Below are 26,164 nucleotides of genomic sequence, written 5' to 3'. Positions count from 1 at the left end.
TGGGCAGCTGTCATGGGCCAAAGAAAAACACATAGTCAACACATTTTTTTCTCAACTTTAATGGCCTCATATAGTTAAATAACATCTTAAATAAAAATGGACATTTTTAGGCGTCTAATTGACATTAATCGCAAGGTACTTTGACGTAAAAATGTATATATTTAGGCTTATCATTGATCTAATGGTTCTCTTCAAAGACGATTGATCCGAAGGTAGGGATCCCTTCTTACCCTTCTCACGGTAACTTTTATTCTCACCGAAACCCAATCCAAATGACCTAATGCAAATAAAAAAAAACGAAAATTTGGTAAAGAAAACCAGCTCTCGTGGCTGAACCGTGACTGGGCTGTGTTCGACTATTATTGGGCTTTTCTACGTATTTAGGCTTGGGCCGGTGATGGTAGCCCAGCTCCACTTTCCATATTTGTGATTATTGTTATAACTTATAATTAATCCAATTTTATTTCACTTTCATTGATTAAATCCAGTAATTACTATTTAACTATTTAAGAAATACTAGATATGAATCCGTTTAGCAATACCAAGGTATTTATGTAATATAGCGAGATGCATCTCGATTTTAATGATTCGTTTTATTTTTTTGTCTTTGACAATGTTATAATACGGTTTTATTTGGTTTTGAAAATACGATAATGTTTTTATTTTTGAATAAGATATAAATTTGAAGATATCATTGTTTGAAAAAAAATATCTATGTCCATATAAAAGTTTTTGTTTTTATTGTATTTTTAATTCAATTCTTTTATTATAAGTTAATCTAGGCTTAATAGTGTAGTAATTTATTTTTAATTTAATAATATAATTTTTTATAAAGATAATAATTAAGTATTTCGTTAGAGCATATCCAACAGCTTCTCCAAAATGAAGAAAATGAGGATTTTGAGTCTATTTTGCTACAACAATTTTTCCAAAACTATTTTTAAAATGGAGAAAGTGGGAGAGATAAGAGTTTTTTCTCCAAATATGGAGATGACCCTAAAAATGACAAATAGAGTTCTTCACGGACGAGATGACCCGCTAGACCTGTCTTGTCCAGCCTACTAGAAAAACGAGCTTGGATTACAATTCTCGAAGAAATGGACGGGCTTGAACTAACTTGTTGAAATTAATGAGCGGACATGGGCAATAGAAGAAAAATTATTTGGGTAGGACCGCCAAGACCATTAATATTTTTATAATAATTAACTTTTGTATTATTTTTTTAATTCACTTTTTTTTATTATAGTTTAATTTAGATTTAATAATGAAATACTTTATTTTTGGTTTAATAATATAATTCTTTAAAAATATAATAATTAAGTATTCTGTTAGAATTCAATGATTATCTTAATTATATTTTAAATTTTTATATTGAAAATGAAATATTTATGATGTATTTGATTATGTTTATCTACAATTAGTTATACAAATTCAAAAATAGAGCGTTAATAAGTTGTACTTATAAACAATTTATTTGTAATCTTGAATTTTAAGTAATATGCATTAATAGCAGTACTTTATTTAAAAAAATGACTTTTAATTCTTTTTGTCAAATAATTTACAATATATTATAGATTAATGATTTGCACTTAGTCTAAAATGTAATACGGATTATGTTAATTAATTATAGACTGAACTATAAATTTGATTCATATGGCTTGTTGAAAATAACATTTTTTTCGTCTTTTTAGTTTTGAAATTTCCAAATGGCCATCGGGATTTGTAAAAACGTCAGGATTTGATTTCAACCTCTAACGGTAGTTATAACATTCCGTTAGTAAAGGGTATTATTTCTTCGTCTTTTACTCGATTAAAATTGATTGAGTAAACTTCACTTTTGTTCCCCAATGTTTAGTGATTTATTTGAAAGTGGGACCTGAACTTTAATAAATCAAGATGTCATCCCTCATGTTTGGATTTTGTTTTGAAAATGAGACCTCATCACTAACTTCGTTAAAAACGTTTGTTAGAGCCGTGAGTAAAATCATTCAACAATGTTTTCCCTCTCTTTTTTTTTCTTCTTATTTTTGTAAAATCCATCGAACTATATAGGGACCAACTCTACGAATTTTACACCCTTTTCTTCTGGCTAAATTACCAGTCAGCTTGTCCAGCTAAAAACCTTCTAGGTGGACCATAATCCAAACACCAACATCAATAAAATACAAAGCCAAATCCAAATCTAAACCATCAAGATAAAATTCAAATTCAAACCTAAACCTTAAAATCAAAATCAACACCCAACCCTTTATCCAAACCAAATTAAAACCTAAATTAAGAAATCATTTGTTTGAGAAAGAATGGAGGGATCCCATTTGTTTGATAAAGCCTATATGGCCATCAGTGGAGTTACATTAAAGCCTAAATCTATTTATTTGATAAAGCCTAAGTGGCTAGGCATGGCAACGGGGCGGGTTTTGTAATCCCCAGCCTCCCGATTTTTAGTAACATCTCGTCCCCGGTTTATTTTTTGGTCAATCCTCGGTTTAAGTCTACCGGGATCCCTGGCCCCGGCCCTGAGACACGTTTTAGCGGGAAATCTCCGTCCCTGTTCGGGTCGGATGAGCCGGGTTCCTTGCCTGGTCAGGGCAAAACATCATCCTTATAAATGGCCACCATCTTTGATTGATCCTTGGCGGTCTTGAAAATTATGAACAATTGCTTGAAAATTCCATCCCCGTAGCCAGCCAAATTTTTTATTGATAGAAGAACCAAAACCCACGAAGATTAATGGGAAATCAATCTGGGTTTTGATTAATGTCGCTGAAGAAAATGGTGTCGAAAAGGACAAAATCCAAACCCAATTACGCAATTCCAAATTCCCAATCCAACCACATCTCCGGCCACCAAACCCAAACCCAAACCCAAATATGCGATTCCAATCCAACCACATCTCCGGGGCCAAATCACAGGGAAGAAGGAAGATAGTGAGTGGGTCATAAATGGTGATGGAATTTTCAAGCAATTGAGTAATTTTATTAATAAATTTTAAATATTAACATCTTTAATTAATTAAATAGCACCGAAAGGCAAAATCGTTCAAAATTAATATCTAATTGAGTTATTTATGCTAATAGAAATTAAAAATATCCTCCAAAATTTAATATTTAACTATAACTAATACATATATACATACATACATTCATATATATATATATATATATAGAGAGAGAGAGATCAAATGAAAACCGCATTTATTTATGTAAACCATACAAACCAATCACATCCATCCATTTTCTTGATTAATGGTCAAGATTAGATTAAATATATTAGGAAATAAAAAATAAATAAATAAATAAAAGTTTAGTTTTTAATTGAAAAAGGGCAAAAATGTAAAACATCAAATATTATTGACCGAGGCAACAAGATCATGTATATCCTAATATTAATGAAACAAAATCATTGTTTTAAAAACTATATATATCATCTTATACTTCCAAAGATTCTAACAAAAAATGTTAGAATAATCTTGAAAATTAAACAAGTTCATCCCTGAATGTGTTCATTGAAAATCATTGTTTTAATGAATGAAATGGTTTCACTGTTCCTCAATACACAAATCAACGTATTTCTAGAGGAGACATCTGTCATTTTCATATTTTTCAGAAGATAGATCCGTTTCAATCTTACTATGAAATAGTTTCACTGTTTGTCAATTACACACCATGTTCTTAACATTAACATATCAACCATTTACAATAACCATTACATGAACCTGTTTCATAATTATAACCATTAAACGTATTGCATCCATCATACCTCATAATTATAACCATTAAACGTATTGCATCCATCATACCATACAAATTCATAACCATTAAGTGAACAAAATCACCCAAAAAAAATGAAACGATTTCATCAGCAATTGTTGCTAAGAAAACAAGATTATCCAAGAACATATTTCGTATCCTAGTAAATTATGCAACAATTTCATAGATAATTTTTTTTTCTCTAAACACGTTTCATTAAGTTACTGCATCCACCATACCATACAAATTCATAACCATTAAGTGAACAAGAGCATAAAAAAAAACACAATTGGATGAAACAATTTCATCAACAATTGTTAACAAGGAAACAAGATTATCCAAATAAATTACATTATGCAACAAGTTCATCCATAAAAGTTTCATTAAACAACTTCATCCATAAACGTGTTCATAAAACAATCGAATACGTTTCATTAAATTGTTTTCCTTTTTTCCAATTAAATTACTGCCCTTTTTCTAACGGAACATATTTTCGTATCCACGTAAATTATGCAACAATTTCATCGATAAAACTTTTGATATATGAACACGTTTCATTAAATTACTGCATCTACCATACCATAGAAATTCATAACCATTAAGTGAACAAGATAACCAAATAAAAAATGAAACAATTTCATCAAACAATTTCTGATTTTAAATTTCAATTTCTTTAATCCGTATAATCCTGAAACTAAATTAAACATATTTAAATTTTAAAAAACTAAATTAAGAAAACAATTAAATCCTACCATATTTAACGTAACCACTTATTATATTTATAAAATTAACAAATTATAATACATTTCATTATTAATCAAAAAACAACTTAAATGACAATTACGCTCTTATTGATTAAAATTAATTAAAAAAATAGAATTTTCTTATTGGTCGAAATTGGATTACAGGTTTTTAAGAATTGAGCGGTTTTCAATGTAACTCACCCCTCTCTCTCTCTCTCTCTCTCTCTCTATATATATATATATATATATATATATATATATTATTTAATATATCCTTTATTTATGGGTTTTTTTCATCATATCATGAGTTCCTTCCATATGGTTCATGGAATGACTCATGAAATGAGAATATGTAATCACATGTGGTTCGTGTGTTTGAGGATGAAACTGAAATTGGTTCATGAGTCTGCTAAAATTGTTTTTAATTTTTTTAAAACTGTTTCATCGGTTGTTCATAACATTGATTCATGATATGTGTTCATCGGTGAACATTAATTCATGACCTGTATCATGACATGTTTCATCACCTGTATCATGACATGTTTCATCATTGAACATTGATTCATAGCACAAGTTTGTTTCATAAACCGTTTAATGACTTGTTTCACCAATGACACTTGACACCGGAATTGTCAATCGAACCCGCCATTGATGAACACCTGTGAAAGAAACTAACAAGATGATCGATGTGGAAGAACTATTTAGAAACGAAAAATATATATAGTTTGATCAGAAAAACAGTTACAAAAATTAATATTATACACAATAAAAGGATTATTAAATAAGAGATAACTACCACATGTAAAAAAATAAGGGAGTTGTTAGTTGTCTTATTTAACCGCCAACATTAAAATGATGAAAGAACCCTTAAGGTTAATATAAATATATATATATATATATATATATATATATATATTGATAAATGCTTAAATTATTATATTTTTTATTATCAAATTACCCGGAAATTAGTGAGTTTTTTCAAAATAATACAACACTTATCTATTATTTGTGATTTGGGTTGGTTCTGTTTTAAATATATATAAACTTTAAGATCCATTATAATTGTGGATTGGTTTATTATATGCAGCCCAAGAGGATGAGGCCCATTTCAGTTAAAAGAGAAAAGCAAAAGGGGGCTAAACCCAAGCCCATCTCTAGTCCACATCCTTGTACGCACACAACAGCCTCCACTCTCGTTCAGCAGCGATGTGGGACAGCTAGCTCCCGTATCCAGCGAGTTCCTCTTTTCTATCCAACGAGCGGTAAGCCACGACCCACGTTCTATTTTCTGCGTTCAAAATCAGCGGGTATAAAGGGTTGGCAGAAACCGTCGATTGGGGGGATACATGGACAGAAATCGAAATTGAGGGCAAGGAGCAAAGGAGAAACGATTTTGGGGGAAGAACATCTCACCCAATTTCACCCAATTTCTTTCAATTTCTTAGGTATTTTTCTTAATTATTGCAATTGGTAATCTAGGTTTAGCCATGTGTGGCTAAACCCTTTTCTTTCCAACATTAGTTGCTTAGATTTTGATTGTGGTTACTTTGAGACTCCATTGTAATCGTTTGGGATGAAATTATATGTTTGATTTCCATTTTAATGTCAATTTCATTTTGAGTATTGAATAATCTGGCCAATTTATTGGTGTTCTTATGAAATAGTGTTATTCAAAAATTGAGATACGTAATCGTCTTTACATTTTGATAAAGTAACAATTAAATCTATTTGGTTTCGTTGAGGTTTTCGAATTAGATTTTTGAAATCTTGCATCCAAAGCCTCATTAAGCCGAGCTTATGAGCTTATGGCTTTGAGTTGATGTTTTTCTAGTCCTATAAAGCTAATTGCACATTTTTAGACTTGAGAGCTTATTTAACGTCTTAATTGCGATTAAGATCCGGCTAAAGAGCTTGTTTTAGCCGGTGTTTCTTAAGAAAAAAACATAGGTCGTTAGAGTTTATTAACGACTATAATCAACTTGGTTTTATTCATTACGTTTATGTTATTGGAATCGATGATTAGTACCACCGTCTTAATCAAAAGTGACTAATGTTGGGTTTTTATTTATTTGCTTTAAGTCAGATTTTAATTATATGCTTAGCTTAATTAATCAAATCCAAACCCCCCCCCCCCTTCGTATTTACTTTTATTTACTCAACTTGTACTTGATTAGTTTGGTTATAATAAGTTGAAACCGAGTCTCTGTGGAATCGAACCGACTTACCGCTATTACAATTTTGGTTGTAATTTGCCGTAGTTGGAACTTATTATTTGTCGGACTCGGCATCCGTATATATATATATATATATATATAAATTTTTGATTGGTTGATTTCGGTTTATACGCAATAGGGATGGTTTCCAAAAGATAACTCCCATACATATTATAGCTAATTACATAGTTGGCTCCTATAATTTCACGGTTTTTACAAAAATAAGGAAAAACAATAAAATTGTTGCAAAAAGTGTGGAAAAACATGGATGAACGATTTTACCGCTAGATCTAACAGAGATTTTTAACGAGTTAGTGATGAATCTCATTCTCAAAGCAAAATCCAAACCTGAGAGACGACATGTTGGCTTATTAAAGTTCAGTTACCACTTTCAAAAAAATTACTAAACTTCAGGGACGAAAAGTGAAGTTTAACTCAATTTTTGATTTTATGATTTTTGATGTACATGGTTTGATTAAGTAGAAAAACAAAATAATCGATAAAAGGACGAACATATTCCCCATTTAACTAAATTTTTAATGATTGTAGAGACAGAGATCAAATCCAAATGTTTTATAAATTACGATAACTATTTTATAATTTTAAAACTCTAAGGACTAAAAGTGTTTACTTTGACAAACAAATAGACCAAATTTTAAATTATAGCGTTAACATAATTTGTCTTAATAGGAAGGTTTGAAAACTACACGTCATTTATGAGATTGATGTCTCTATCCAGACAAGGAAATGATTAAATCAACATTGTCATGTAACTTTTACTAGATAATTTATATTATTATAAAGTATTTTATAAAAACTTTTAAAAATATTTTAATATATAAAGTACTATTTATTGATACATGTTATTTAACATTTAAGATTACAAATAAATTATGCATAAGCATAACTTATTAAAACTCTATGTTTAGATTCGTATAACTAACTGTAGATAGATATAATCAAATACAAGATAAACTTTTCATTTTTAATGTGAAAAAAATAGTTAGGATAATCATTAAGTTCTAACAGAATACTTAATTATTATTTTCATAAAAAATTATATTATTAAATCAAGAACAAATTATTTCGTTATTAAACTTATATTAAATTATAATAATAAAAATTAAATTAAAAAAATTTACACAAAAAACGAGAACTCTTATATATTTTCAAATATTTATAACATTTTCAAAAGATATTATATTTTATTCTAACAATAAAAACATTATCGTTTTTTTAAACCATATAAAACAGTATTATAACATCGACAAAGACAAATAATAAAATAAAATATTAAAATCGAGATGTATCTTGTTAAATATAACTAATATAATGTGGTGTTTTTGAATAATGGTTTTTTTTTTATTAACCTGGATATCCAACCCGCTATGCGAGCCGGCTAATCCCAGGACGACCATCTGCTTTGCAGATAGCCCGGAGTCACCGCATTTGAACCATAATGGCCACAAGGGGATTTTTATTCCTCCTTGGATTTGAACTTGAGACTTCCTGGTACTTTTGACCTTTAAAGTCAAGCTCAAACTAATCAGGCATCACCCTTATGGTTGAATAATGGTTTTTAGAAATAAGGATTAAATCAAAAGTAAATTTTATTTTCATCCATATATTTATGTCATGATGGAAGGTGTTATCAGTTAATATTAATAGCATACTGAAATATTTAAAGATTGTTTAATTCATTAAAATAGTTTATTATAGACCTTGAAATAAAACTTTTGAAATATGGTTTACGAAATAATACATAATCGAATCAAATTATTATCAGTTTTCGTAGGTTTTTACAAAATAAACCATAGTATTTTTTTTTTGATCTAATTAATAATATTTTGATTGAATCAACATATTTGAGATCAATAAGAAGAAACATTATAAAGACATAAGAAACATGAATATGTATTTATATTTTGAGGATATATATATATAGTTGCTACGACAATAGTTCTTAAAGTTAACTCTATCGAAGCCACCACGTCCCTTCATTTCTTGTATCACTTGTAGAACAGAAATCAAAAACCAACAGTTCGTGCCCAAACTCGGAAACAGCTCTAGCTGGCGCCACCAAACTATCTCGACACAAGGGGCAGGTTCTATTCCTAAACCCTAGCCATCGATCCAAACAAGCCTCATGAAACAAATGACCACATCTCAGCTCTTTCATCTCGTCATCTTCTCCTATCGTACTCAAGCAAACCACGCATTCCACTTGTTCCATAGACGTGGGTTCGAACCCTAATTGGCTAGACTCGAACCCTTGTGAAACCCCATGAAGTTGATGGTGAAAAAAGGATCGGTGTAGAAGAAAACTCCACGCCCATCTCAGATTCAAGACAACAAGCTTCATATAGGATCCAATCAGATCCGTAAGGATGCAAATGGAGATATAAAGAAGGTCTAAAGATGAAGAAGGTGTGAAGCTTTGTATGATCATCATTTTGGAGGGGTTTTAGACAAATCAATTTGCTTCCCATCTTAGTCTATTTATAGGGAAGAATAGAAATTTGGTTAATTTGTGACTTTTTTTTTATTATCAATTTTTTTTTAATATTTATGATTAATTTGAGATGACGGTTTGAAATTTCGAATTCAAGAATTAAAAAATCAATAATTTGTATTAAATACTGATTAAAATTAATTAATTTAAACGAAATCTTTACTACACAACACGAATTTTGTTTCTCGAAATAAATAGCACATGTTGTAAATGTTTAATTCTTAATTATAATCATGTGGTATCAAGATTTGAATGGTTAATCCCCACTTTTTTCAAATATGGGAAGTATTAAAAAAGAGAACATAAAATAAGATTACTTTGTTCACATGCTACAACTCGCTGTATTAGAGTGACTCAAAACGACTCAATTTCCAACCAAATGTCAACAATGGGTAGCCTCTAAAAATACGTATACAGACATGTATATATACATATATGTATACAGTATATATATATATATATATATTGTATACATGTATAGAGGAGCGATCAAATACAAACCGTTCTAATTTATACAGACCTTACAAATTTTAGAGTTATTTCAATAGTACAAGTTTGAATAATTATTTTAAATTTACTTCTAAGTTTAAATTCAATTTAATGATATAGTTTTATTTCTAAATTTAATTTAATTCTAGGCTTAACTTCATTTTAACTAATTATTGATATAGTTTTGTTTCTAAATTTATGTCTGAAAAGTTATACTTCAGAATTATTTCAAAAGTACAAGTCTAAAGTAGCATCATATTTTCGATGATCATTCATATTTGTAAGATAAGTTCATAACATAATCTAATTTTTTAAATTACCCCGCGTAATACATGTGATTGAACCTAGTATATGTATGTGTGTATATATATATATATATATATATATAAAGAGAGAGAGAAAGATAGAGATGAGCGATCAAATACAAACCGTTCTGAATTTGTACAAACTAATCACGATCAATCATATAAATCAATTTGTTTTTGTTTTAATTTGTAAGGGTAATACGGTTATTTGAATTTACAATAGTTATGTTTGGTAATTATTTAATATTAATAGACTATTTTGATAATAACATAATATTTATATAAATATGGATGATATATTGATTAGCACAATGTTAGCAAAGATTTAATTAAGGTATCATTTAATTTTTTTTTTTGAAAAAAACGGCCACATTTTAGAAAATGTAGAATATTTTTTTTTAAATTGTCGCTAATTTCTAATGAAACAGGCTCAAACCGTTCAATAAAACATGGTCATATATGATTGCATCAGATTCATATGTATAACAGATGTAATGAAACAAATTTATATTTATATGTATGTGTAACAGTTTGTAATGAAACAAATTCATATGTAAACAGTTGTAATAAAATAAGTTCATAGGTCATATATGATTGCATCAGGTTCATATGTATAACAATTGTAATGAAACGAATTCATAGAATATGTTTTTCCCATTTTTCCTTTCCGTGTCTTCAATATGATTTTTTTTTCTTTTACTTTCTTTATTTAGTTTGTTTTAATCTTAGTCTTTCATCAAAAAAAAAAATGGATGGATGTGATTAGTTTGTAAGGTTTGTATGAAATGAATGGTATGCAAAGTAAACCTCCTCTCTCTATATATAATTTAATCGTGGGAGAATAAGAGATGTATGATGAGAACATGAGAACATAACTTTCTGTTATATTAATTGACCTATTTCTATTATCATGACTAAGATTTTAAAAAATTATTATATGATACGTAACTATTATTATGTTTTTGGAGCTTTTTTTATTTGTTTCCAAATTAACAAGACATCTTGGGAACAACTTGTAAATTCTACTTTATTTAATTACTAGAGTAGATTTATATTTTTCTTCTCTATGATTTGTTAAAAATTACGATTCTCATCTCCGTGATTTAAAAATTACAGTTTTAGTTCCTATAATTTGTAATTTATTGTTATTTTCGTTCTTACACTAATTCTTACTTTTTTAAGTACAATAGTTCAAAATAGTAAAGCACTGTAAACCACAAGGATTGAAACATCAATAAATTCATCATAAGAATGAAAATAACGATCATTAACAAAAATATAAGGACAAAAACCGTAATAGATAATACCTAAACTTCAAGGACTAAAATCGCAATCTTTAACGATCCGTATGAACGAAAAATGTATTTTACTCTAATAATTACTTTCAAACTTTTTTAATGCAAGCATAGACCGACCCAATTTTTTTTTTCTTTTTAAATGGAGATATTATTTGACTGTAAGAAAAAAAAAATCAAACGGTAGCACCGTTTGACTATAAAAAATAAATATATTAATTTTTTTTTCAATCAGTGACACCGTTTGATAAGAAAATGACACTAACACGACTTGAACTTGGATCTGGGATGGATAAAAGCCTTGCAAACCAATTATAACAAATAAAACTTGTTCTCATTATAGTTTCAGACACATACAGTAACACACAACAAATTAATACGGTTGCACCTTTCACAAAGCTAAATTTTTTTACCCTTCGACGAAGGAATAATACAATAGCACAAAGTAGGCCCGTCCCTGACTACAAGTACATATATATCCATTTCTCGATTTATAATAATATTTATACAATTGGTCTTAAATAGTTTATGAGCGTCAAATCGGACTTTTGGAATTTTCAAGATTTGTTCACGTTTGACTACGATGGTAATTATTTACCTAAACTTTTGGTACCAAGTATCGTATGACCAAACTCTCTTTTAAAACATATTTCTCCAATTCAACAATTTTTTTCCTGATAATTTAACGAGTAATATAAATATATATAATTTTAGTTTTTTTTAATCTAAATAAGTTTTAATTACTGAAACAACGTAACTGATTTGATGTGTTACCACTTTCCTAAGATCTGTTTGTTTTATTTTATTTTAACAGTACCTTTTTTAAAATTATAGAGAATTGGTGTATTTTGTCGACGTTGGTTTAGTGTTTTGTTCATTTTATTTTTTCTTGTGCCATAGCTTTTTAGCATTGCTAAGATTCACATACTCTCTTTGCAAGCACATTCTCACTCGTTGGTTCTGAGTTCAGTAACCTATTATCCAAATTTATTTATTCATATTTAGGAAATACTGACCTTACATCTTGTTAATATGCCAAATCAGATAACCTCTTAGATTTCTCATCAATGATGTTAAAATAAAGACACAATTTTTCCCGTACTCAAATCCTTCTTTGTTGCGGAAAAGGAGGGACGTGTTACCTATGACCATCATGAGATAGTAAATTATGGTGTTTTATTGGAGGATAAGCGATGCCGGATTTGAACTTGATACCTTGTTATAGAAACTTCATTCTTTTCCACCGGGACAATTCAGTGGAGAAAAATTCATTTTTGTTTATGCCCATGGACACCCCGAACCCCCATTTTACTTAATTTCGTTAGCTGGTCAAGTCAATATACAACGGAGAAGATGATCTGTATCTATTACTTTCTACGATGGAAGAATATAATAATATGTTTTTCTTTGCATCATCAAAGACTTAACCAATCAAAAATCAAATTATTTGTATCCGAGTTGGTCAAATATGTCTTTTTGCTATTCAAAGAAAAAGATAGAAAACATACAGGTAGCAAAAGTCAAAAAAAAAATCAAATTATAAGGTTTTTTAAGATTTATAGTTTCAATGGTGCATAGAAAATTAAAGAAATTGTTTTACGTAGTTGCGTCTATGGATTTATTAATCTTAAAATAAGTTTTAAAAATAACATTCAAAACATTGACAATGTGATATATCATATATTAAATCATTAGTATTAAGCCTTTTGAAATTAAAATTTTCAGATGTTACAAACAATTTAAGTTATTTATACAAAATAAAATTTTATAGAAAAATCAGAAGATTTAAAAGAAAAGCTTAAAAAAGATACTAAATAATACTGAGACATATACAATTTTGTTTATTTATAGCAAGTAATTAATTAATATAAATGAAATATAATTTGTGTTTTCAGGAATGTCTTGTTCCTTTGGACCATGCTGGGTACAAGTTTCCTTAGGGTGCGTTTGCTACGCTGGACAGAGTGGAACAGGACAGGACAGGACAGAACACATTTGTCCTACGTTTGGTATGGCTAAATGTGGAAATAAGTGGAACTAAGTTGGACAAGCATGGGACACGCGTGTTCCACCATTACCCCTGGAACTAAGTGGAACAGAAATATTTTTACCACACTACCCCTTCCCCCTTTCTTCCCCACATCGCACCTTCCATAATCGGCGCCCCTGCACCCTCCATCGCACCCCTAACCTTCTCCTTCTCCATCTCGACGGCGACGGGAGTTCCCTTCTCGACGGCTCCATCGCTTCTCCTCCCCATCGACGCCCCTGCACCTGCACCTGCACCTGCAGAAATCGGCGCCCCTGCACCTGCCAAAGTCCGCCTCCATCGCTTCTCCTCCCCATCGACGGCGACATCCCTCTCTCCATACTCAGGTACACGATTGCTTCATCTCGATTTTGTTGCTAATCGGCTGTTTGCTTGAACCCGAAATCGATTGCTTGAACCGATTTCTTGTTTGCTTGAACCCTAAATTGGCCTTTTCTTAGTTTGAGGAACCCAAACGCACCCTCTGTATTGTTGCTTCCATCTGGTTTGGTTCTAACAGACCCACAAATATTTAATACCAACACTGGTTGTTGAATGGCTCATGAATCCAAATAGGCAGCAAATATAAGGAAATCTCGCACATTGTTAAGAAAGATTGAGTTATCATGTGTAAACAATTTGGTTCTAACAGACCCACAAAAGATTGAGTTATCATGTTAAGAAAGACCTACTGTTTSATTTGTTTCTCATAACAATGTAATCAGCTAAATGCTTAGCTTCAATTGATTTATCTTTTCAAATAAAAATGCTTACTATTTTATGTAGAATAGATGTGTATTGATGAATATAGTTGGAACATTTATATTGATTATTTAGTGAAACAAAACATTAAACAGCTCATTGGGGGTAAATTGGTCATTTTAACCATTTCTGTCATGTCCTGTCCTGTCCTGTTATGTTTTACCAAACGCTGAACAGCTGTCCTGTCCTGTCCTGTCCTGTCATATCCTGTATGCGCACCAAATGCACCCTTATTGATATAAAAGGTATACCAAATTATTGGAAATAAAAAATTAGGACAAATATTCTATATTTAAAATATTAAAAAAATAAATATCAAATTATGTTTTTCGTTTTTATGGTTCGTTAAAAAATTGTGCATTTCGTCTCTGTGGTCTTGAAATTTGGATTTTTATCTCTATGGTTTACAATTCATTTCTATTTTCGTCCATGAAAGGAAAACACTACTTTTAAGTATGAAAAAAAAATAGAAATATATTGTAAATCATAGGAATGAAAAAATCAATAAATTTTACATCATAAGGGATGAAAAAAAATAACGAATTATAAACTATAGAAATGAAAATCGTAATTTCAACAATAAGGATGAAAATAGAAATTTGCAACTAATCATAGGGACTAAAAACGTAATTTACTCAAAAAAAATTAAAAAAAATTGTTATAAACTTTTTAAAGATGGCTTAATTGATATTAGTTTTGTTTTTTATCAAAATCACAACTTTAAGTTAATTTAAAATCGTGCTTACTTAAAATCTCAATAAAACTAATTAAAATATACACAAAGTATTAAGAAATAGACCAAAAGACATTCGGCCTAGCGATATCATAGTCATTCGCCTCCTAGGAGGTCAAGAGTTCAAATTTCACCAAAGGTGAGGATGGTGTGTTAATTTATTTGTTGCATTTGTCGTATATAAATATCATATACTTCAAAAAAAAAGTATTAAGAAATAAAGTAAACTATAAATTTGTGGAAAATAACACTTTTTATCTCTGTTGTTTCGAAATTACAATATGGTCATCATGGTACGTAAAAACCTTGGGATATAGTTCCTCCATCTAACAGTTGTTGAAAAATTCTGTTAAACGAGAGACATTTTTGTCCTTTTGCCGATTTCTTTCTCTTTTATCTAATTAAATTCCACAGGGACCAAAATTCTAGTTTACTCTTTTTGCTTGTTTGTCTTTTTATTTTTGTCTACTTTATAATATTTTAATATTACACACACGCACGCCCACATATATCTATATATATATATAAAGCTTGGTTCAAATACTAACCAATTTTTTGTGTTAATTATTTTAAATAAGTTCAACCAATCATATTCCATCTTTTCATTTGGTTGAAATGTAACTCATATATTAAATACAAGAGTATTTAAGTAATTTGTCATTTTATGTAACTCCCAAATAATTAATTGGGAGTTACAAATCTGAAAATATCACATCTGATCATGATATAATATTGACATTAGGGTTTCACACGTATTCATGTTTTATAATTCACATTTATTTTAATCGACAGCTCTCACCTTTGACATATGAACACATCAGAAATCACACAGCTTTAGATGCCGTGATTCATAAGTGTTCATGTATATTCAAGTCACTAGATGTTCATATGAATACATACACACACACACACAGAGTGAACATGTGAACACGTATAAAAACATACAACCCTAGATGTCTTGGTTCATAGGTGTTCATGTACATACAACAGAGTTGGCTCATGAATATACAGAAGATGTTCTTACGGTTCACGTGTTGTTCATATGTCTAATCTTTTTTGTTTGATGTGGTTTGAAGATATACACAAGTTGTTCATATGTCTGACAACTCGTGTATCAAAGATATATTACTTTTTACCTAAATACCCTTTGATATTTTGTTCACATATGTTAATTGAAAATATTAATTTAATAATTAATTTTTAAATATCATTAAATCACAACTGTTTATTATTCAAATTAACGGTCAAGATCGGTTAACAAAGTTAACACGATAATCTTGATTAGCATTTGAACCTTCCCTTATATATATATATATATATATATATATATATATATATATGATTGGTTTTACGTAAATTCAGTCTGTTTCCATAAGACCTATGAGACCAAATTTGTACACTCGAAACTTTACAACAAAATATTATAAAGGTAAAAAATCTGAATCTTCGCAGCAAAAACACTGTGAAAATCTCTTTCACAGTGTTTTACTGTGAAGTTTTAAGTACAAAAAAAATGATCTTACGGGTATCACAAAAACAGACTGGTCTCACATGATCTCAATACACGGGTATGTACATATTAGTTTTTTATTTAGATGTTAAAAAAATTGATTAACTAATAAAAAGACAAAGTAATCACCCGGTTGGTATTAGATTAAAAAACTATTTAATTCTTTTTATCCGAATCCTATTAACCCCTTCAAATGGTAACTTAAAATAAATAAATAAACTTTAATAAATCAATAAATGAAAAATTATTATTTAAAGTATCAAGATATTTATGTTTTATTAATCATTCCATGTTTTCAAAAATATCATAACTTTAATAATAATAAAAATCAAATAATTTCATGATAAATAGATAATATCGTGTGTTTTCAATTATTTAATATTTTAATAATCAATATATACGTAATATTGTCACATCACAAATATTAGGGCTATGACTATTAAGTATAACAATAAAAATCAATCAAACAATTATACAATGGAAGTCTTAACTGTTGGACGCAGATACTTTACAAATAATACAAATCACAAAACTTAAACTATTACTTTAAACCGAGGGATGTCGGGTCTCTTTCAACTTTCTCCTTGCCTTCAAAGCTACCTGCTATACTCCCTCTAAGAGGTGCATGCTAAAGGGGTGTTTGAGATTGTTTATTTGAAACAACTTATGTTTTTTCTTTACAAAATCACTTATCAACTTATTATAAGTTAGAAAGATTTAGCTTTTTCAAAATCTTCTTATTACCGGTTTGGCACCAGTATAAGTTGTTTATCCAAACACTCAAAAATGCTTATTACCGATGTCACACCGGAATAAATCAATAAGTTGTTTTTATATGCAAACCTAAACATCCTCTAAAAATATCAGCTTACGCCTAATGAATTCATGGTTTTCTTTCATGCTTTCAAAATTCCCTACAAATTCATGGGTATTAAAGAAGGAAATAAACCCTTTTTAGTTCTTGGTAATAAGCCCAACTTCGTGGACGATTTTTATGGAGTGTAGGTTTATCCCACTCGACACTTCTGGCCCCTAATATTTAGGTGACGTTTTTTTTTATTAATAAGTATTGAAGTTTGAAGTTTTATTTCACTTCTGATGTATAAGAGATGATAATGATATCTGAAATCTGAATCAATTAGATTCTTTTGTAAACTGATAAACGTTTAAATTGTCTATTTTACCCATCAAAAAATTATATTGTTGAATTTTATACAATTTCACATATTTATTCATCATTATTACAAAATTTACTTCTAAATTATATGATTAAATTTCATTTAAACGAAAATATGTCATTAACGTATTTAACACATCAATTGAGAGACGTGAGGATTGATTTGGTAAGAATAAATTGAAAAAAATGATTGATTAAGGTTAATCGATTGAGAAACGCCGTTGTTGAGAGAGTTTGAAGAACAATAAGAAGCAAATAAAATGTTGGTTTATCTCTTATCAGATAAAATGACAATAAGACATAAATACTTCTAAAAAAATTGAAAAAAACAAACAGTCTGAATGACCTTACCGTTTTAATGAATTAAACATAAAAAGCTAATAAGAGTTCTTTTATAAAAAAACAAACTAACACCTTATTAAATAATTTTTACTCCTACTATTTCATATTTTCATTTGAAACTTTATTTTTTATTAATTAATCAAACTTATTTAATATTTAACTAAAAACCAATATATATATATATATATATATATATATATATGTGTGTGTGTATGTAGTATTAAAATATCATAAAGAAAGAAAAATAGGAGGACAAAAATTGTCAAAAAGAAGAAACCACGCTTTGGTTTATGTGGTTTTTAATTGGATAAAAGACAAATAAATTGATAGAGAGATGAGACTACTCTTTATTCAACGAAATATTCTAACAGTCGCTAAAAAGGGGATCAGATTATGATATTTTCAAATCACGATAATCATATTATAATTTTAAAGCTACAGGGACAAAAATTATTATTTTCGATAAATCATAACAACCAAATTTATAATTTACTAAAAAAAAATTTATTGTCCATATTTATTTTTTCAAGCTTATGATATTTTCCATTATTGACCTCCAATCCTAAGTAGCATCCATGTCATAAAAAGGGCATTTATTTTTCGTTTATTGGGGCAAACAACATTTATTCTCTTCTATTATTTGGTCTATGTCGAATGGCATAATTAATGAGCTTAAATGATCATCTCTTTCATCTAAATTGGTTTTTTAACATCTCTTTTCGATTGATTTAAATATCATTACATCTGTCATGTCCGTTGTGGACCTAGCTAAAAGACAAAAAATATTTAAATTCAACCAGATTACCGTCGCAATCACGGGCATGGCCGTCGCAACAAATCTATGTTGAATTTGATTTTTTTTTGCCTGAAGCTAGGTTCGCAACAGATATTGCGACATTATGGTCAGCTTGAGAGAGAAATTGTTAGAAAACCAATTTGAATGAGAAAATGATCGTTTAACTCAAGTACTCCATAGTGAATAACAGAAAAAAAAAACCTATAAGAAAATTTAAATACAAATTAAAAATGCTTTTTGTATGGTAGCAACTCATTTTTAATTGGTAGGCCTATAAAAGAATTGAACGAACGCGAATGAGGTCTTGTTCTTGTCGGTTCGTTTAACTTAACTGAACAAACAAACCAACACAAACAGTAAACATACAAAATTTTAGGTGTCCGTATTCATTCATTTAGAAACTAGGTGCACTGTGCTCATGTTTGTTCGTTAAGATGTTAAACGAACAGACTTAAACGACCATCATTTACGCACCGATCTGAATGGTTGATTTAAGTGAAAAAAGAACTGGAGACAAGGAATGAAAATGTTTATAAATTCCTACAACGAAAATATCACCTTAAATTTAACACAAACATAAACAACAACTAAAGCCTAAAATTTAACAAAAACAATTTAACATCTAAATACTAATAAGTTACCAGAAACAAAAGGAAAAAAATGACGTTAAACTTACAAGAGGGAGAAATAATTGAACATGGGGTTTCTTAAATCGATTATACGGAGATAGAGAAGGTAAAACATCAAAATAATCAAACCTGTTGGTGGAAGGCTATGAAGCAGTAAATAGATGAGTGACCGATTTAGGGTTTATTCTTCACGCTTACTGTTCTGCACGTGAAGGTGGATTGGAAACAAATCTATAATGGCCCAAGTTTTTTAGCCTAAAAATGTCTTTTTAACTCTTTATGGCCCAGGTTTAAAATTTCTTTATATGTAAATAAAAGATTATATAAATATATTTATATATTAGTCTTATAATATAAATTAAATAAACATAAACGAATATAAATAAAATGGAGTAAAGGAAGATAAGTGAATGAGCATTCACGAACGTAAATGAACAAATGATACCTTTGTTCATGTTCGTTCGTATATATCTAAACGAACAAAAAAAGCAATTGTTCATGTTGGTTCATTTGTTAAATAGATGAAGATAAACCAACTTCTCGTTGAATGGTTGGTTCATTTACATCCCTAATAATTGGCAATTCAATAAACTAATTGAACAAAGGTAATCAGTTGGTAGCTAATCAGTTGGTAAGGAGTCGGGAGAATTTTTCTAAAAACAAGACATGTCTTGGGTTCGATCTCGCCCTCTTCCTAGAGGGCAGGGGCTAGCCTCAACCGTTGAGTGAACCAAAAATACCCCCTCATGTTAATGCCCTTAGAGGTGGGTTTCGTGTAGGTTGGTTGTGGTTGTCGGTAATCAACTTTTTTTTTTCCAAATACGTAATGGAAGTATCTTACAACTGAAACCTATATTAACATTTCAGGTCTTAAAAAACATGTAAGTTTGATAAACATGGTCCTCAAACCGAAATAAAGCATAAGATATAGAGTGAACATAACAACTGAAATCGACATGAAAACAATAAATGAAAGCAACTAAATCGCAGGCCTAGGCTTTCTCCTTGCCTTCATTAACTCATGACTTCATCATTCCTAAGATTTAGGCAACCAGTTAGCTATTAAATTAAATCAAGGAGGTTATTGTATCACGTAACACACATATATTGAAAATGTTACTATTTGAAAATTTGTTATGTACAAGCATCGTAAAAACATGTTCACAAATATACAGTATAAACTTGTTTTTCTATTGAGATCTCGATTCTCTTAATATGATATGGATCACCAAACTTCTTATAAAATGGTTTCGGAAGGGCCTTATGTAACGCCCCCAGAACCCCGTAGCAAGATGTTGTCCGCTTTGACTAACCCGCACCTAACCGGCCACGGTAGCCGCACGGTTTTCTCCTGGCGTGGGCATGAACCGAAGTTTGTATCCCACCCAAAACGCGTCCTCGCATATCAAAGTCCGCAGCACGGAAGCGATAGATATTGTCCGCTTTGGCACGCTGGTCCACAATGCCTCACGGTTTTACTTCTTGCCCGCTATACCACAAGGCAAGACGCGTCCTGCTAGAGAAGGTATCCACACCCTTATAAGGAGTGCTTCGTTCTCCTTCCCAACCGATGTGGGACGAGTGACACACCCGCATTGCGGCTGTTACACCTTAGACAACACAGTGTATGATAGTACGATCTAATCTCGATAGAGTCACCATGTTTTCCAGACACTATAATCACTGACGTCTCAACCTGTGAATTATATGCATTCAAAACTTATTTTAACGCTTAACATTTAAAACATAATGAAGACCATTTGAACTAAAACAATTGGTTAAAAATGATTTTATAACTGTATGACATTTAAAACATAATGTTCGTGGTTTTACAGATTCAAAAAGAAAAAAATTGAATAATGTGCATCTCAATTTTATTTAGCCAGAAAAGAGTGAGTGCATAGGTGTTCATACGCATACTAATGAGAAATAAGAGGGCATTACACAAAAAGAAAACTATACACAAGAAACTCATATTTTTTTTCCAATTTAACATATTTCCTCAAACTCAAAACAGTTTAAAAGAAAAAGAACCTGTTCTTGCAGCCACAGATAATTAACATAGCAAAGATGTAAATTATTCGATCTAAACAATCAATGGAACATAAACTAATCAAATTGGTTTGCATGTACGACCATATAGGACATAAGAGTCCTATCGTACGGTTAATTTTCAAATGGAGCTATTTAGGAGGGCCAATTCAATTTACTCGCTCTAAATTGGTGGGGCAAAATGGTTCAAATCACTGTATGAAATGAAGTGAAAATCAAGTTTAAATCATATTTAGGCTGTTTATGAATTTAGATTATTTGAATCTGGACAGATTAAAAAAAACAGATGATCACAAGTAAAAAAACAGATGCAAGTTTTGTTCAAAAGATTTCATTAACAAAAAGGCTTTTAGTTCAATCTTAGAAATTTTCAATTTAACCACAAGATGTTATGAAATAAAGTTTCATTTTTCGTACTTCTATCACATGTGTTACATCTTGGTTTGAAGAACTTAAAAAGTTCTATAAAAGTTGCATTTTAACTCCTAACGCGAAATTGTTACGTATTAGATTGGTGGATAAGTTTGTGAAAGTTGCATTTTGACCTCTAGTTTGACAAATTTGTTCATTTTTAGTTCCATAAAGTTGTAAATGTATAAATTATATTCAAAATAAAAGTGGTTCAGATTGATTTCAATAACTTATATTGTAAATGCTTATGGTGTTGGATAATGTATTCTTCAACTCACTCCGTTCCCATAGATATACATATGGGGAGTATTATTTTTGCAATCATTTTTTTATTGAATTGGAGATATCCCCAACAAAAAGCAGAGAGGGAAGTCGATTCCTTGTACCTGCCGGAGATGGGATGAGGCAGTGGAACTGGGCCCAGAGCCGACTATTGCATTCTTCCCCCGTCCCACCCCCGTTGCTATGTTTATAACCAGAAACAAAAGAAAATCTCCCACAAATATGATTGGGTAATATTTACACATATCTATGATCCATCTATAAAATCATTCGAAATATCTACCTTTTTGTAGAAATATAGTGGCAAATTATCCTTCATCAAATTTTTTATTACTAGTTGTGATGTGGTGCACGTACACTCGTGCGCACTTCTTGGATGAACACAAACCCGGGCCGCAGATTCTACTGTTGTTCACGAAATGTAAATTCTCGAACTCTAAGTTTTTCTTAGATTATTTAACCTCTAATTCATCTTCAATTTTTTTTTCAGGGATTCAATTGGCCCTTTCTTGGATGGGTTGATCCAGCTTGTACTCGATGTATGATGGTAATACCTAATTTATTGAGGTGAAAAAGTACCCTTTAAGAGAAAATGAATGCAAAGGCCGTTGAAGCAAGATGGAAAACATTGTTCTTCATAAGTTGTATTATGCATGTAATATTTTACCTTAGCCTTTGATCTGATCTATAATAAAGATCATCTATTTATGGATCAGCAAACCCATAAATAACAGCAAACCACAGGGACCAAATCCATAATTTACTCTTTAAATTATTTAGTAAAAGTTACTAAAATTATAATGTTTCTATGTTAACTTTTAATTAAATATAATTTTTTTTACTAAGATGGATGTCAAGGATCTTACAAATTAACACGATCTCAAAAGATATTCCCCATATATAAATAATATAACATATATATATATATATATATATATAAATGTAAATAATATATATAACTTTAAAATAATAAAATATCATAACCTAACATATATATATATGGTAAAACAAATAAAACTAAAGGAGGTTTTAAATATAAACCATGTAATTATTACAAACTATACAACTTAGTCAATTGAAGTATTTATAAAAATTATGAGTGTTTATTTATTATAATTTGGATATTTATGGGGATGATTAAAATTCATTAGTTATGATCAATGTTTTATATTAAAAACAATCAAGATTTTTATGAAATCACATATTCACTAAATTAAAGGACGGTTGAAATTGAGTTACAATGATTATAACAATAAGTTAGGTTGCATTTGAAACGTTATCTCCCCCCTCTCTCTATATATTTATAATATAATGTAAGTAATATATAGTAATATTCTCTTTCTATAAAAAAAATAAAAAAGAATTAATATAATATACATGAAAATCATGATATAAATATAATATGGATATGTAATAAAATTATTAATAAAACACAAATAATAAATAATAAATAATGTTTTTTTGGATATTTTTAATTGGGATTCAAGTTCTAGGTTGGTAGTTAAACATATACTATTAGCAGGTGCTAATAGCAATTCATTATTGCTAAATGCATATACTTATTAATTTTATCATGATATTCTTCAATATTAACATTTATTTTTTATATTCATAATGCATAATTTAAACTGATTTTAACATAAATAGCAGTGTATATACCTATGCATGGGATGAGATTTGGGACCCCAATCCCCATCTACGTCCCTGATCCAAGTCTTCGTACCCGTCCTCGTCCCCACTGGAGACTGAGGAATATAATTACATCTCCATCACTGTCTCCAATAGGGATGGGGATCCTAATGGAGAATTAAGGATTTTTTTTCTCTGTTTATGTGAGATATTTTAAATCAGATGCGTTAAACACCACACTCGATCGATAATGGTCCATATTTAAATCTCACATATTTTCAAAAGTTTGCTTTTATTGAGTATCAACTATTCATATGTGAACAAAATCACGTCATACGCAATTGTTTGATCAAACATTTTCGGTTCTCAACACTTTTTATCTAAAGGAAATAAGATAACTCAGAAAAAATATATATAAGAAGAAAAGTCAAAATACTATTTTTGTAAATCTAAAAGATATTAAGGTTATGTTTGGTAAACTAGCTGATAAGCTAATAACTGCTGAACAAATCATTTTTGATAAAAAACTAGCTGATAAACATGTAAAATGACCAAAAAAGACCTCGTGAAAAATTAATCAATTACAATATTTTATAATATAACTAAAACAAATATTTAATAATATAATATATTAATACAAACAATATAGTAAAGAAAATTAATACAATATGTTAATTAAAGAATTTTTAAACTGATTATTATGTGTATTTATAAATTTTGCACTTGTTAAAACAAATTTTAGAAAAAATATAAATTAATTTATGATTTTAAATAACTATTGCATATAATATGAATAAAAATAAAATTGGTCAACTTCATATATCCTAATTAGTTAGTAGTTTTTCAATAAACTATAAGTAACAATTAAATTAAATATTTTATCAAAAATCGTTTAACACAATTTTATTATCTATGAATGTAATTTACATAAACATTATTAAACTTGTTATATTTACTTTTTAATAACTAAATATATTACATAATAATTAAAAGATAATAACATAAAAATAATTGATATGATTAATAATAATTTTAAATAATTAGTATTAATGTATAATGCATAATTAAAATTAATAAATAACTTTTAACCAATATTAATTAATATTAGTAATAACTAATTTTTATTTATATTTATTTAACGATTAATATATATTTATTATTAATAGTAATAAATAATAATTAGTATCAATGAGAGATAATTAGAAAAAGTGATAAAAAAACTCCTCACAAACTACTTCAAATAGTGTTTCAATAAGTTAATTTATGTTCGTCCAATCATGTATCCAAAAAATAAGTTAGCTTACATTTGTCAAACAATGTCTAAATATAATTCTTTATAAATAATATATAAATAATATATTCAATAATAAATATATAGCATATTTAACATACAAGGACAGACACGAGGACCACATTACCGCCGTCCACATTTCTAGTTTTTAACTTTTGGAGGATTCCTCCCTATCTTCGGTTCCCGATTTTATAGAGAAATTCCAGACCTTATTGGGACAAATATACCGGATTTTTCAATGGAACGAGCCTCATTTCCATACCTACGTCTGACATTCCCCTTCATCTTATTTCAAAATAAGAACAAACCCAGAAAATGAACTTATAAATACTAGAACGGTACTCGCGCAATGCAACGAGATACATCTTGATTTTAATATTTTATTTTATTTTTTATATTAGTCGATGTTATAGTATGGTCTTATGTGATTTTGAAAAATCGATGATGTTTTTATTTTTTATCATAAAATTTTGACAAAAATATATCGATATCAATATCAAATTAATTATTTAACATTCTTATTTTTTGTGTACTTTTTAATTCAATTTTTTATTATAATTTAATTTAGGTTCAATAACAAAGTAATTTATATTTGGTTTAATAACATAATTTTCTTCTAAAGATAATAATTAATTATTTTGTTAGAACTCGATAATTATCTTAATTATATTTTAGATTTTTTATATTTCAAAATAATATGTTTATCCTCTATGTGATTATATTTATCCGCAATTAGCTACACGAATTCAAATTTAATAAGTTGTACTTATGCATAATTACTTGTAATCTTGAATTTTAAGTAATATGCATCAATATACAGTACTTTATGCATAAAAATGGTTTTTAAGAGTTTTTGTCAAATGCTTTATAATATAACTAGAATGGTACTCGCACAATGCAACGAGATAAATCTCGATTTTGATGTTTCATTTTTTTAGTCGAATACGGTTTTATGTGGTTTTGAGAAAACCATAATGATTTTATTTTTGAATAAAATATAAATATGAAGATATCATAAAAAAATTAAAGAAAGAATATTGATATTAGTATCAAACTAACTATTTAAAAGTTCCCAATTTTTTGTATATTTCTTTAACTCATTTTTTTATTTTTGGTTTAATAACATAATTTTTTTATAAAGATAATGATTAATTATTTTGTTAGAACTCAATGATTATCCTAATTATATCTTAGATTTTTTATATTTAAAATGAG

General features: G+C 29.0%; 1 protein-coding gene across 1 annotated transcript; it reads right to left on the bottom strand.

The window, feature by feature from the left end:
* Positions 1 to 8,680: 8,680 nt before the first annotated feature.
* On the bottom strand, positions 8,681 to 13,566 carry LOC112524350 (RING-H2 finger protein ATL8-like). The gene is made up of 2 exons (XM_025134133.1): positions 13,455 to 13,566; positions 8,681 to 9,117 (listed from the first exon to the last, which is right to left on the bottom strand). Exons 1-2 carry the CDS (start codon positions 13,564 to 13,566, stop codon positions 8,681 to 8,683), a joined length of 549 nt encoding a protein of 182 aa, XP_024989901.1.
* Between the last annotated feature and the right edge of the window lie 12,598 nt (positions 13,567 to 26,164).

This window comes from Cynara cardunculus, assembly GCF_001531365.2.
Source record: "Cynara cardunculus var. scolymus isolate 2C chromosome LG 13, CcrdV1, whole genome shotgun sequence".
Lineage (NCBI taxonomy): Eukaryota > Viridiplantae > Streptophyta > Magnoliopsida > Asterales > Asteraceae > Cynara > Cynara cardunculus.
Note: the sequence above shows the minus strand (reverse complement) of the source record. Positions and strands in the feature narration are given on the sequence as shown.

Excerpts from the sequence above, each read along its gene's own strand:
- LOC112524350 (XM_025134133.1), bottom strand. The coding sequence starts at position 13,566 with ATGGGGAGGAGAAGCGATGGAGCCGTCGAGAAGGGAACTCCCGTCGCC. Across the intron at positions 9,118-13,454 it reads AGGGGCGCCGATTATGGAAG|ACCTTCTTTATATCTCCATT; the intron begins GTGCGATGTGGG and ends CTTCATCTTTAG.